This window comes from Diabrotica virgifera, chromosome 6 (assembly GCF_917563875.1).
Source record: "Diabrotica virgifera virgifera chromosome 6, PGI_DIABVI_V3a".
Lineage (NCBI taxonomy): Eukaryota > Metazoa > Arthropoda > Insecta > Coleoptera > Chrysomelidae > Diabrotica > Diabrotica virgifera.
The window spans coordinates 229,231,760-229,244,180 of record NC_065448.1 but is presented as its reverse complement, the minus strand read 5'-3'; the positions used below and the strand labels follow the sequence as shown (position 1 = coordinate 229,244,180).

The following is a 12,421-nucleotide window of genomic DNA, read 5'->3' as shown; positions in this document are numbered from 1 at the left end:
TCCCTCTCATTCTGGAATCGAGGGAAATGAAAACGCTGATCGTTGGGCTTACACAGCTGCGCAATTACCATTATTAACAGAACAATCAATTCCAGCCGCAGATACAAAACAATTACTAAAATCAATGACTCTCAATTTATGGAATGAAAAGTGGAAAACATCTACGAGCAAGTTAAGAGACGTTAAGGAAGATACTGGTCCATGGAATCCACATACAATCAACAGATCGAACCAAGTCATCTTATCTCGTCTTCGGTTAGGACACTGTAAACTTACTCATGAGCATCTCATTACCCATACCGAAGCACCAAAATGCAGAAGGTGTAATATACCAGTATCAGTAAAACATGTGCTAACAGAATGTGATGAATTTGCCGCTTATAAACAATCTATTTCTGGTTATTCAAACAATATGAAAGACATTCTTAACCTGCAAACCGACTGTAAACCTCTTTTCCAATTCCTTAATAAATGTAACCTAGCAAGTAAGATTTAATTGTAGACAATTTCATACTTTTGTAAACTTATTAATTGTATTCTCGTTACCCCGCTGATGACCTTCGTGGTTAATGCGGTTATTTCTAAATAAAAAAAAAACAAAAAAAAAAAAAAACGTTTTGGTTTTTTGGGCTTTCACTAAGTCCTCGTTTATTTTAAATTTTCTTGAAGTTCTATGCAGTCTACTATAGTCACTCTGATTCATAAAGCAAGCGGGTTTTGATGGGAGGATAAGTCCATTAATGGATATGTTTTGGATGATATTATCGAATTTCTATATCTTCTGTTAACAATTGTTGAAATTATTGTTCAACAATGAAAACTGGAAAAAGCGTGCACTAATTCTTGCCAGAAATATTTTCAGTAGTTCATTTTTAGCCTAGCCTGGACTTTTTTTATAGTGTAACAATTTCTAATTTTTGTTAGTTGTGGTTTTGGTTTATGTTAAAATTCTTAATAATAATTAAGATCATTAAATGTGACTGGACATGATACTATATCTAAGATCACATTGTATACCGGTATCAGAAGATGTTCTCTTCAGATTTCTTAATTTACTGGATTAAAAAGGAAATACAATAAAATAAAAGAATCAAATCAGATCAGTTTTACTTTTGAAGGATAAAGATAATATAATAGTTTTAATTCTATAAGATTATGTGTTTTTGTTATTCTTATTTTTGCATTTGCATCGCTTTGAGTTACCTCTCGGATCTACACCGGCTGTTTTATAAGACCCTAAAAATATGTTATGAGTTAAACAAAATGAGGTGACTATTTAAACACTATATACATACCAGAACTAGTTAGTTTTCCCTTAGTTGAGTGAGAACCACCAGCTGATACGCTTCCTGATATACTACCACCTCCACTCGGAGGAGACTTTGGTGACACATTGGGTGTTATAGCTCCCTCTGATGAACCAGAACCAGCCGATGATATGCTTCCATCTGATGAACTTGAACCACCTATGGATATGCTTCCTGATATACCAGCATCTCCACCAGAAGGAGCTTCTGTTGGCTCATTGGGTGTTATAGCTCCTTCTAATGAACCTGAACCACCTGCTGATACGCCACCTGATATACCAGCGTCTCGACCAGGAGGAGTTTCTGGTGGCACATTCGGTGTTATAGCTCCCTCTGAAAAACCAGAACCACTCGCTGATATGCTTCCATCTGATGAACCTGAACCACCTTTTGATACGCTTCCTGATATACCAGCATCTCCACCAGGAGGAGCTTCTGTTGGCTCATTGGGTGTTATAGCTCCTTCTAATGAACCTGAACCACCTGCTGATACGCCACCTGATATACCGGCGTCTCCACCAGGAGGAGTTTCTGGTGGCACATTCGGTGTTACAGCTCCCTCTGAAGAACCAGGACCACTCACTGATATGCTTCCATCTGATGAACCTGAACCATCTGCTGATATGCTTCCTGATATACCAGCATCTCCACTAGGAGGAGCTTCTGGTGGTACATTGGGTGTTACAGCTCCCTCTGATATACCTGATCCACCTGCTGATACGCTACCTGATATACCAGCATCTCCACCAGGAGGAGTTTCCGGTGGCATATTCGGTGTTATAGCTCCTTCTGATGATCCAGACCCACCCGCTGATATGCTTCCTTCTGATGAACCTGAACCACCTTGTGGCGCTCCTGGTGGTACACTGGGTGTTATACCTCCGTCTGATGAACCTAAACCACCTGCTGATACGCTTCCATGTGATGAACCTAAACCATCTGATGATACGCTTCCTGAAATACCAGCATCTCCACTAGGAGGAGTTTCTGTTGGTACATTCGGTGTTAGTTCTCCTTCTGATGAACCAGAAGCACCTGCTGATATGCTTCCTGTTATACCAGCATCTCCAGCAGGAGGAGCTTCTGGTGGTACATTGGCTGCTACAGCTCCGTCTGATGAACCTGAACCACCTGCTGATACGCTGCCTGATATACCAGTATCTCCACCAGGAGGAGTTTCTGGTGGCACATTAGGTGTTATAGCTCCCTCTAATGAACCAGAAGCACCTGCTGATACGCTTCCATCTGATGAACCAGAACCACCTTCAGATGCGCTTCCTGATATACCAGTATCTCCACTAGGAGGAGTTTCTGTTGGTACATCCGGTGTCAGATCTCCTTCTGATGAACCAGAAGCACCTGCTGATACGCTTCCTGATATAACAGCGTCTCCACCAGAAGGAGTTTCTGTTGGCACATTCGGCGTTATAGCTCCCCCTGATAAACCAGACGCACTTGCTGATACACTTCCATCTGATGAACCAGAATCACCTGCAGATACGCTTCCTGATATACCAGCATCTCCACTGGGAGGAGTTTCTGTCGGTACATCCGGTGTTAGATCTCCTTCTGATAAACCAGAAGCACCGGCTGATACGCTTCCATCTGATGAACCAGAACCACTTTCTGATACGCTTCCTGATGTGCTATCATCTCCACCAGCAGTACTTTCTGGTGGTCCATTCTCTGTTTTAGCTTCCCCTGATGAACCGGAACCGCCTGATGACACACTTCCTGATCCACTAGTATCTCCATCAGAAGGATTTGGAACAGGCGGGGACTGTCAAAAACATTTACATTTAGTGTTGTATTATAAAACTAATAAATATACGGTATGCGGTAAAATGAACAGTACTGTAATTCGTACGCCTCTTTGTATGTATCGGGCGCCGAAACGTACTGAGTGGTTTTGAATGTGGGTATTACGTATGTGAATGTCGTGATATTGTTAGGTGCTTTACAATGGTTCTCAGTTTGGCAGAATTTTTTTTTATCGTGGATTATTATTTTCGGTCATACCGAAAAGGTGGCGAAAATGGTCCAAGCTTAAAATCAGCATTGGTTTCAGCAGGACTGAGCCATCTATCACACGGCCAGGAAGTCTTGGGAGATCATGACTCACCGGAACTAACGCCACCAGATGCGTACATATGGGGAGTGCTGAAGGTGTCAGAAAGATTCACCGTCTGCCATTTAGGAATTGCGGACTAGAAGTAAAGATTTTTTAGTGTCAGAGGGGATCTTTAACAGTAAAAAGAGTATATTAAGTTTTATCGGAAACGTCGTCGTGAATAATGTTCGCAAGGCTATATCATGTCTGTATACTAAGTAGCTATCCCAGAGAACCGCATTTCTCGCCGGTGGCACAACTCCCGTACAGGCATCACTATATATACACGAAATTTTCGATTTTCTAAATCTGACCGAATTGAAAATTGGGCCAAGTGGCATCGTAAAGTATAGGAAAAGACTCGTCCATCCATATGTCAACCATCAATTTTAGTCCAAGGGTGTGGATTTTACGACCCTTCCCATTTAGGGTGTATTTTTCGTTCTCGTTCCCAAAACACTCAAAGATTTCGAAATTTAATTCCAACCTTTGCGGCTTCTGAGAGTACTCATCATTACCTTTCCAACGCATGTTTAATTTTCAAAATAGGTTATACCATTCAAAACTTACCGAGCTAAGAAATTTTATTGAAAATATTTTTATGTGGGTATGTCTGTATGTTTGTGGAAAAGTTACGCCGATTCAGAACCGGTATGGTTTGTGACTTTCGACCACACATAAGCCAGCTATAATACTGGATAGTTACAAAATGGCATAACCTTTGGGGCATATATCTTGTTTTCAAGGAAAGAGAGGAAAACCGCAAATACAAGAAATCAATAGCGTTGAGTAAAGCTTCCAATTGGTTCCTGAGCGGTTAGGATAAGACATACACGGCTCAATATAGCCGAAAAACTTAAAAACTAAACTTTGAAAATTTTGGTTTTTCGACAACTACTCAAAATTTCAACCTACGAATTGCGCCAATAACCCAGCGTTTGTAGGATAACTCTAGACGCGTTTAACGGTGTATACCTCATATCTGGGAAAATTCGAATTTTTAAGTTATAGGCTTTATGAGTGTGATCAAATCCATTTTCTATGGAAAAACAGTTTTTCAAGCTCAATACTCACTGTAATGACTTCAGTTATCATATTTAACCTTAGATACATGAGATAATACTTGTCAGTACCTGTCAAACCCATGTTTATTGATTAAAATCGGTTAAGCCATTTCGAAGTTATCGAGCTCTAAAGTATAATCCATTTGACCATTATCGCCGAAGTGGTTTATGTAGTTGTAGTACTTATGACGCTAAATTTGATAAGGCAATCCCAGTTCATTTACCGGCCATCCCAATATATTTTTTTCAATGTATTTCGAATAGAAAAAAATCTAGTGTACATTCGATGGACACTAGATCATTTAAGAGATAATGCCAGAAATGCGACCATTTATAACGCTTAACGTGGAATCGAGAAACTTTACAGTAAACTTCATACATTTAATTTATAAATATGTAACTCCCGATACAAGAATAAAAAACCGCTAAACGCTGTAAAAATGAGTGGCGCATACAATATTCCAGCTACAAAAGAGCTGATATGAATATTACGTGGCGCGAAAATGTATTTGCATTTTGATGGAAAATAAAATTCCAGTTTTGTTTTAAAATATGTTTCCATAATATTTGCTAAATTTGAAGTAAAACGCGCCGCAAAAGAGCTTCAAAATACAAACTCTGTCAAAGTTACTATTTTGTGGGGCTTTTTACTTCAAATTTAGCAAATAATCATAAACATTTTAATATTGATTTCAGTACTGTTTATTTTGCTTCATACTATCTAAGAAATTATATGAGATGGCTGGGGAGAAACGAACATACATATACAGTACTGACTGTGGGACTCTGTATATCCCACAGTCAGTACTGTAAGAACATAACAACGATTGCATATTGTAGATATTTGATGAGAATGTTTAGGTAAATCAGTGAAATGACAAAAGAAAAGTCGAAATTAACCTTTAACTACACGCGCTGGCGTACTTTGTACGCCAGATATAAGAATTCTACTGGAAATATATTTAAAAATTTAATTTTTGACCTTGCTTATTTTTCTAACCTATCACTGGAATGTGCTTTACAATTTGGTTTTAGTTTCGTTATAATCGGCGTTCTGGAAAGAGCGTAATTTACATTTTATTATTTGTTGTTTCCGGTGGTGGACAATATACCCCAGGATTATATTACTATAAGTCGTAATATAAGTACATATTTTAATTGTTTTTTAGTCATTATGGCAAAAAATATATTTTTCTTTGTAAACAATACTTTTTCTCCTGTAAAAAATCACATTTAAAAAAATTTTTTATTAGTAATTTTATTTATCATGGAATCCAGTTATTCCATGATTCCAGTTATAAATCCCAATTGGCTTACTGAAAAGGAACTCCAAGTATTCACTGATGCCGAATAAGGTTTATAACAAACAACTAAAAGTGTATTTTTTTCAAAAAAATTAAACAAATCCGCTGTTTTTAAGTGTATTTTCTTGTGGCGTACAAAGTACGCCACGCGTGTAGTTATGTTATAACTTGATGCGCGGGTAGCTAAAGGTTAAGGAGTTATTTGGAGAATTAAAGATATTTGAAGAAGATTGATAAAGTAGTATTAGATATTGTGTGCATGTATGTATGTGTTTTTATGTTGATGCGCTTAGAGCAACAGTGGCCCAAGCCACAAATTGAGCATTTTTAGATTAATATATCAACAAAAGCAACAACACTAAATCTTCGGATTAACAAGGGTCTACACAACCTACATCTATATTCGGCTAAATAGCGCTACATAATTTGTAGCACCATCCCGTAAGCATAATGAAGAAACCAATGCAATGATTGCATTTATCTCAAAACATCGTTTTTGGGATTAGGCCACTGTTGCTCTGAGCGCCTAGTATATGCTTCTCAAATAGGAATGGGTGATAATGAAAGAATATAGGTCTATGATTAGATTAATTAGGAAACATACTGAATTTTGGTCCACTGATGTTGAAGGTTCTGTAGAGGCATTTGTAGAAATCTCAGCTTCGGTTGTAGTTTCCACTTTGGAAAGTGATGTACCTTTCGGAACACACATTACAGGTTTGAATTGCCAGCAGTTAGCATCTTCCCACTCAGTAGCGTTTTTTGCTGGTTTATATTTTACCCATACACACAAATTCCCATTTTTTTTGTTGATCGGATTTGGGAACCAAGTTACTGGTGTTCCATCGTCCCACATGTGTGGAGATTTTTTATCTATTTTCGTGATTGGAAGATAATAACGCATTCGATCATCTAAAACACATTATATACTCAGAGACAATCAAAACAGAAATGGACTTCTGGAGAAGAGCAGCCTGAGCAGCATATAAATCAAGAAGAGATCGGACACCAAATGAGAGAATACGACAAATGATGGAGGTCACGCATACAATAATTGATGACATAAAAACAAAACAACTAATATGGTAAGGCCATGTATAGAGAATGCCAGATGACAGGATCCCTGAACATAGTTTGACGTGGACATCACAAGGGAGAAAGAAAAGAGAAATGTCAAAAAGACGCTGGAGGGTGACAATTGAAAAAGGACTAGAGGAAAGAGAAATCCATCCACGTCTATGTTTAACCAGAGAAGAATGGCAGTTGGGAGTCGGAAGGCGTCAGTAAAGGCTGTAAACCGATAGTCGTAGTAGTATATTATAATATAGTCCAAGTAATGAAGCTTAAAATAGGACAAAACCTCGCAATTTTTACAGAATGGATCGATTTGTTTGAAAATTTGAGAATAAGTAGTGGATAGTCCAAGGATCAAAATCTATGTGATGCCCAAAGGCGCTTTTACCATGGGGATGGTTGCCACCCCATCTCGGGGGTGGAAATTTTTTATTACATTTTCAGCGCAAAAGTTGGTAAAAACGTTCATTCCAGGCAAAAAACGTTCTATACATTTTTTTGATAAAATTAATAGTTTTCGATTTATTCGCTATCAAAAGTGTTAGTTTTATATCGAAAACATCAATGTTTTTAATAAGTTTTCTGCTAATAACTCCAAATTTTTTGTTTTATCAAAACAACTTTACTTAAAAAAAATGTATCTTTTAAAAAAATAAACAAAACCTTTTTTTTTGTTTTTTTTTAAGACCAATATTAATCGAGCTATACTTTATTATATGTTGGTTCTTCTTCGTCAAATGCTAAATATTGTAGTTTTAAAATCAAAAGACGGGAAAACTATGCATGTTTCGAGGATAACTTGTTCAAACTAATTTAAAGTATTTAAAAATATCTATCTCCAGAATTAAAAAAATCTTCATCTTAAAAATTAAGTGACTTATAATGAAAAGAATGTCAGCCCCGCTTGTTTTTCAGCGAAAAAGTGATCTGAAGCAACATCCTAATCACCACCCTAATTAAAATTAGTCATTAACCTTATTTGGTCTTCTTTATTTATGTACTGTTAATAGGTCCTGGAAGTTTGACCGGCTGATAATGATCAGTTTTAAAAAAAATGGAGTTAAAGGAGAATAACGAATTTTTGTAGTTTGGAAAAAAAGGCTTTTTCTTCAGAATAAAAAGATTTTCATCAGAGATACGAAAAAAAGTTTAAATAAGATAGGCTGCTTAATTCCCAAGCAACCGGTGTGAAAAAATTTTTTCTACAGCAAGAATTGAGTGAGCTATTGACAATTAAAACTTGTAATAATATGCAAAAACCTCCTTTACCAACCCTTTCAAAGTCACCTCGTTTTGCAAATAAGGATTTTAAAAAGATTTAATATTAATAGACTTATAGATCTTATAAAAACCTACAAAATTCTTTCTTACCAAACTTTCTAGGATAAAAAAATAAAAAAGTTACGGTTAAAAAATCCAGATACATAAAAAAGAAAGGAATAACACCAGCTTTCAGAACTAACAACAACTTAAGAAAACATATTAAAAACAATAAAAGCCGAAAGAGAAAGCAACTACAGAGTGGTGTGTACAAACTAACTTGTGGTGACTGTCCGAAAACTTACATCGGTCAAACTGGCAGAACTTTTGACAAACGGATAGCAGAACACAAAAGGGCTTTCAACAATAGAAAAACAGACACTTCTACATACGCACTTCACCTTCTAGATCATAATCATTCTTTCAATGAAGAGTTTCAAATTCTACATATTCAAAATAAAGGCCTTAAGCTATCACTTTTAGAATCAATGGAAATTAATAAATTGAAAAATACAGATATAATTCTGAATGACCAACTCGAGACAAACAGCACTCCTCAACCTCTTCAGTTAAAGACTTAAAAAGGCAAACACATTGTAAAATATATCACTTGAGAAAGGCACTTTGCCGAAACAGCTGTAGTAATAAGATAGTTGTAATAAATTTTGTGGAAGTATAGAAAAACAAACGTTTTTCAGTGTTTTATTGTGAGGTTAAAAAATCAATATATTTTTTGAAAAAAAAGGAGAAATCCAATTGGAAACACAATAATGTAAGTTAGCGGTGTCTTTAGTCATTGGCCTTATTTGTTCTTCTTTATTTAGGTATTATTAATAGATTCTATGAGTTTGACTGGCTTAGAATGATTAGTTTTAAAAAAAACTGGAGTTAAAAGCGAATAACGAATTTTTGTAGTTTGGTAAAAATGCCATTTTCTTCAGAATAGAAAGATTGGCATTAGAGATACGAAAAAATGTTTAAATATGAAATAATAGGTTATTTCATTTCCAAGAACTTGGTTTGAAAAAAAATTTTCTACGGCAAAAATGGAGTGAATTGTAAATGAATATGTATATCGAAAAACATTGATTTTTTCGATATAAAACTAACTCTTTCGATAGCGAATAAATCGAAAACTATTAATTTTATCAAAAAAATGTATAGGGCATTGTTTGCTTAGAATAAATGTTTTTATCAACTTTTGCGGTAAAAATATAATAAAAAATTTCCACCCCCGACATGGGGTGGCAACCACCCCTATGGTAAAAGCGCCTTTCAGCATCATATAGATTTTGATCCTTGGACTATCCACTATTTATTCTCAAATTTTTAAGCAAATCGATCCATTCTGTAAAAATTGCGAGGTGAAAAGCTTCGGTTCCTGGACTAATAAATTAAAATTATTTAGATAAATTTTAGTTTTTGAGAAAAGCCGGCATCCTTTATCAAGTTATCAATAAAATGAAAAAATAGAATCTATGTATATTTTTTTAGATGGAAGCTCGGTTTGTTCAGCCGGCGGCGCAGGGATCCAACATCACGATAGATTCTAAAGGCGGAGACAGATATCCGCGCCGTGTGAGAGCCGCGCGTTCTTGGCGCGGTTATTGTTCGTTAAATTTTTTCATTTTGACGATCCAGAGGAAACTTACGAACGTTTAGTAATTGTAGATAATCATGTCTCTGTCCTGTACTTCTACTACATCTTATTTTGGTATTGTTCTGAAACTATTTTCTTGTGTCATCTTATGCAATTAACTATTTTATGTGGAATAAGCCACAGTTTGGGAACATTTCGGGAACTACCTTTTTCGCTTCCCGGCAACACAATTATAATGGTAGGGGAGCCCAAGCGGGTATTTTTGCAGTTACTCGAGCGCGTCAGATTATCATATGGAGAGAAACGTGGTACCCTGCAGATGTACCTCCACCATATATTGGCTCTTAACACAGGGGAGTTCGTTCAGGGGGACCCGAAAAAAAAAATCTATCTTTAAAAATACTCGAAATTGTCAGATTAACATAAGGTAAGTTAAGTACATGCAAAAGAGTCTATATTTCAAAAATATGACGATTTGAGCGGGGCGTACGGAAATGGGTGAATCAAAAAGTTTCACAAAAAAAAGCGAATATTTCGCGAAATGAACGACAGATTGAAAAACTAAAAACTACGTGTTCAATATTTTTCAAAAATCTATCGAAAAATACCAAACTTGACCCACCACGGAGAGGGGTGGGGGGTAAATTTAAAATTTTAAATACAAATCCCGCGATCTTTCGCAAAATAAACATCAGATCGAAAAACTGCAAAATACACTTTACCAATATTTTTGAAAAATCTATCGAATGGTTAAAAACACGACCCCCCACGGAGGTGAGGTGGGGGGTTACTTTAAAATCTTAAATAGTAGCCCCCGTTTCTTATTGCAGATTTGGATTGTTTGTATAAAAATAAACAACTTTTATTTGAAACATTTTTTTGAATTATGGATAGATGGCGCTATAATCGGAAAAAAGCTTGTTGGAAATGGAAAATTAAATTAAAAAATGGGAAGTCCCCACTAAAATGGAAAATTTTACTTAACTTTTTTTGGTTTTAGGACCTAATAATCACAACCCAATAGGTCCCCAAAGCGCTCGAGTGACTGTACATTTAGCATACTTTGCTCCCCTACCATAATATATCTGCTTGTTCCTACAACCAGAAACAAAATTAGAGAACTATAGGTATAGTCCAGAGAAATAAGATTTTTCTCGTGACACATCCCCCTCCAGGCCGAAACCAAATTTTTTGAGTAGTATGGACATCTATATTATTAACCTATCTGTTTCCTGCAGCCGATTTTGATGATATACATAGTTATAAACAAATGAAGATCAAAAAACGCTAAGTTTTCGCTTTTTTCGTCTATTACCAAAAAGTTAAGAACTTTAAACAAATTTGAGTGTAAGAAACTCATAAATCGTTTAAAAAACTTCAATATGGCGTTCGCTGAATATGTCCATCCTTATTGGTTGCTTAGAAAATTGCAAAATAAATAATAAATTTTGAGTTTTAAAAAATATTCATAACTTATGTAAAAATTAACTTAGAACCTTTTTATTACACGGAATGCTGATACTTCTTGTACTTAAATTATATTTTAAATTTCAAAGCAATTGGTCCAATAGTTTAAAAGTTATTTAATTTGTTTTTCCCAAATTAATTTCTTTTGCAACACTACAAGTCAGAAAATTATGAGGCTACAATCATACTTCGGACAGTTTATGAAAGAAGAACATTTATACTATTACCATTATTAAAAATAAATGACAAAAAATAATTTTAAACAGTGTAAAATTATTTTGAAAAAACATGTCGATTTTTTGCTTACTTATAAACAATTAGAATAACTTTTTAACCGTTACCTGTAGAAAAATTATTTTTTCATATTTAGAAAGACAGAATTTTTATACACATTTAGAAAGAAAAACAGCTGTCCTAGGGCAATTAGGAACAAAGTTAGCCCCCCCCCCATTTATTTAATTCGCATGTTTTTGCAAAATAATTTTGCAATATTTATAATTATTTTTTGTAATTTTTTTTTAATTAAATTAATACTGTAAATTTCCTTCTTCCATAAACTATCCAAAGTATCATCATTTTCTGACTTACAGTGTTGCAAAAAAAATAAATTTGGGATAAACAAATTAAATAACTTTTAAACTATTTGACCAATTTCTTCGAAATTTAGGGTATGAATGAAGCACCATAAGTCTCAGCATTCCGTTTAATAAGAAGGTTCTAAGTTAATTTTTACATAAGTTATAAATATTTATAAAAATTCAAAATTTATGATTTATTTTGCAATTTCCTAAACAACCAATAAGGATAGACATATTAAGCACACGCCATATTGAAGTTTTTTATACCGTTTATGAGGTTATTACTCTCAAATTTGTTTAAAATGCCTATTTTCTTAGTAATAGACGAAAAAAGCGAAAATTTACCGTTTTTTGATCTTCATTTGTTTATAACTATGTATATCATCAAAATCGGCTGCAGGAAATATATAGGTTATTATTATAGATGTCCATATTACTCAAAAAATTTGGTTTCGGCCTGGAGGGGGTTTTGTCACCAACAGGCTATTTTTTTCCTTATTTCTCTGAACTAGTACTTCCAAGTCATGCGTTACCTTTTTCCTTTTCCTGTGACACAATTGTAATGTATCTGCTTGTTTCAACTGCGTAGCTTCACTAGAAACGAAATTAGAAAACTATAGGTTCTTCCAAGCCTGTGTTAACTTTTTCGCCTTCTGG

The 12,421-nt window shown here is 35.1% G+C and overlaps 1 protein-coding gene across 4 annotated transcripts in view; it reads right to left on the bottom strand.

The window, feature by feature from the left end:
* Window positions 1–1,090: 1,090 nt before the first annotated feature.
* Window positions 1,091–12,421, bottom strand: part of LOC126886777 (uncharacterized transmembrane protein DDB_G0289901-like) — a 43,020-nt gene continuing 31,689 nt past the window's right edge. The window contains exons 7-10 of one of the 4 annotated variants that reach the window (XM_050653807.1): window positions 6,390–6,697; window positions 1,695–3,087; window positions 1,296–1,562; window positions 1,091–1,236 (exon numbers count right to left, since the gene is read on the bottom strand). In XM_050653807.1, the coding sequence (XP_050509764.1) occupies window positions 1,154–1,236; window positions 1,296–1,562; window positions 1,695–3,087; window positions 6,390–6,697 (2,051 nt within the window). In that variant the 3' untranslated portion in view covers window positions 1,091–1,153. Of the gene's footprint in view, window positions 1,237–1,295; window positions 3,088–6,389; window positions 6,698–12,421 lie in introns of all 4 variants that reach the window. The other 3 variants (XM_050653809.1, XM_050653808.1, XM_050653806.1) reach the window with 3 other exon arrangements.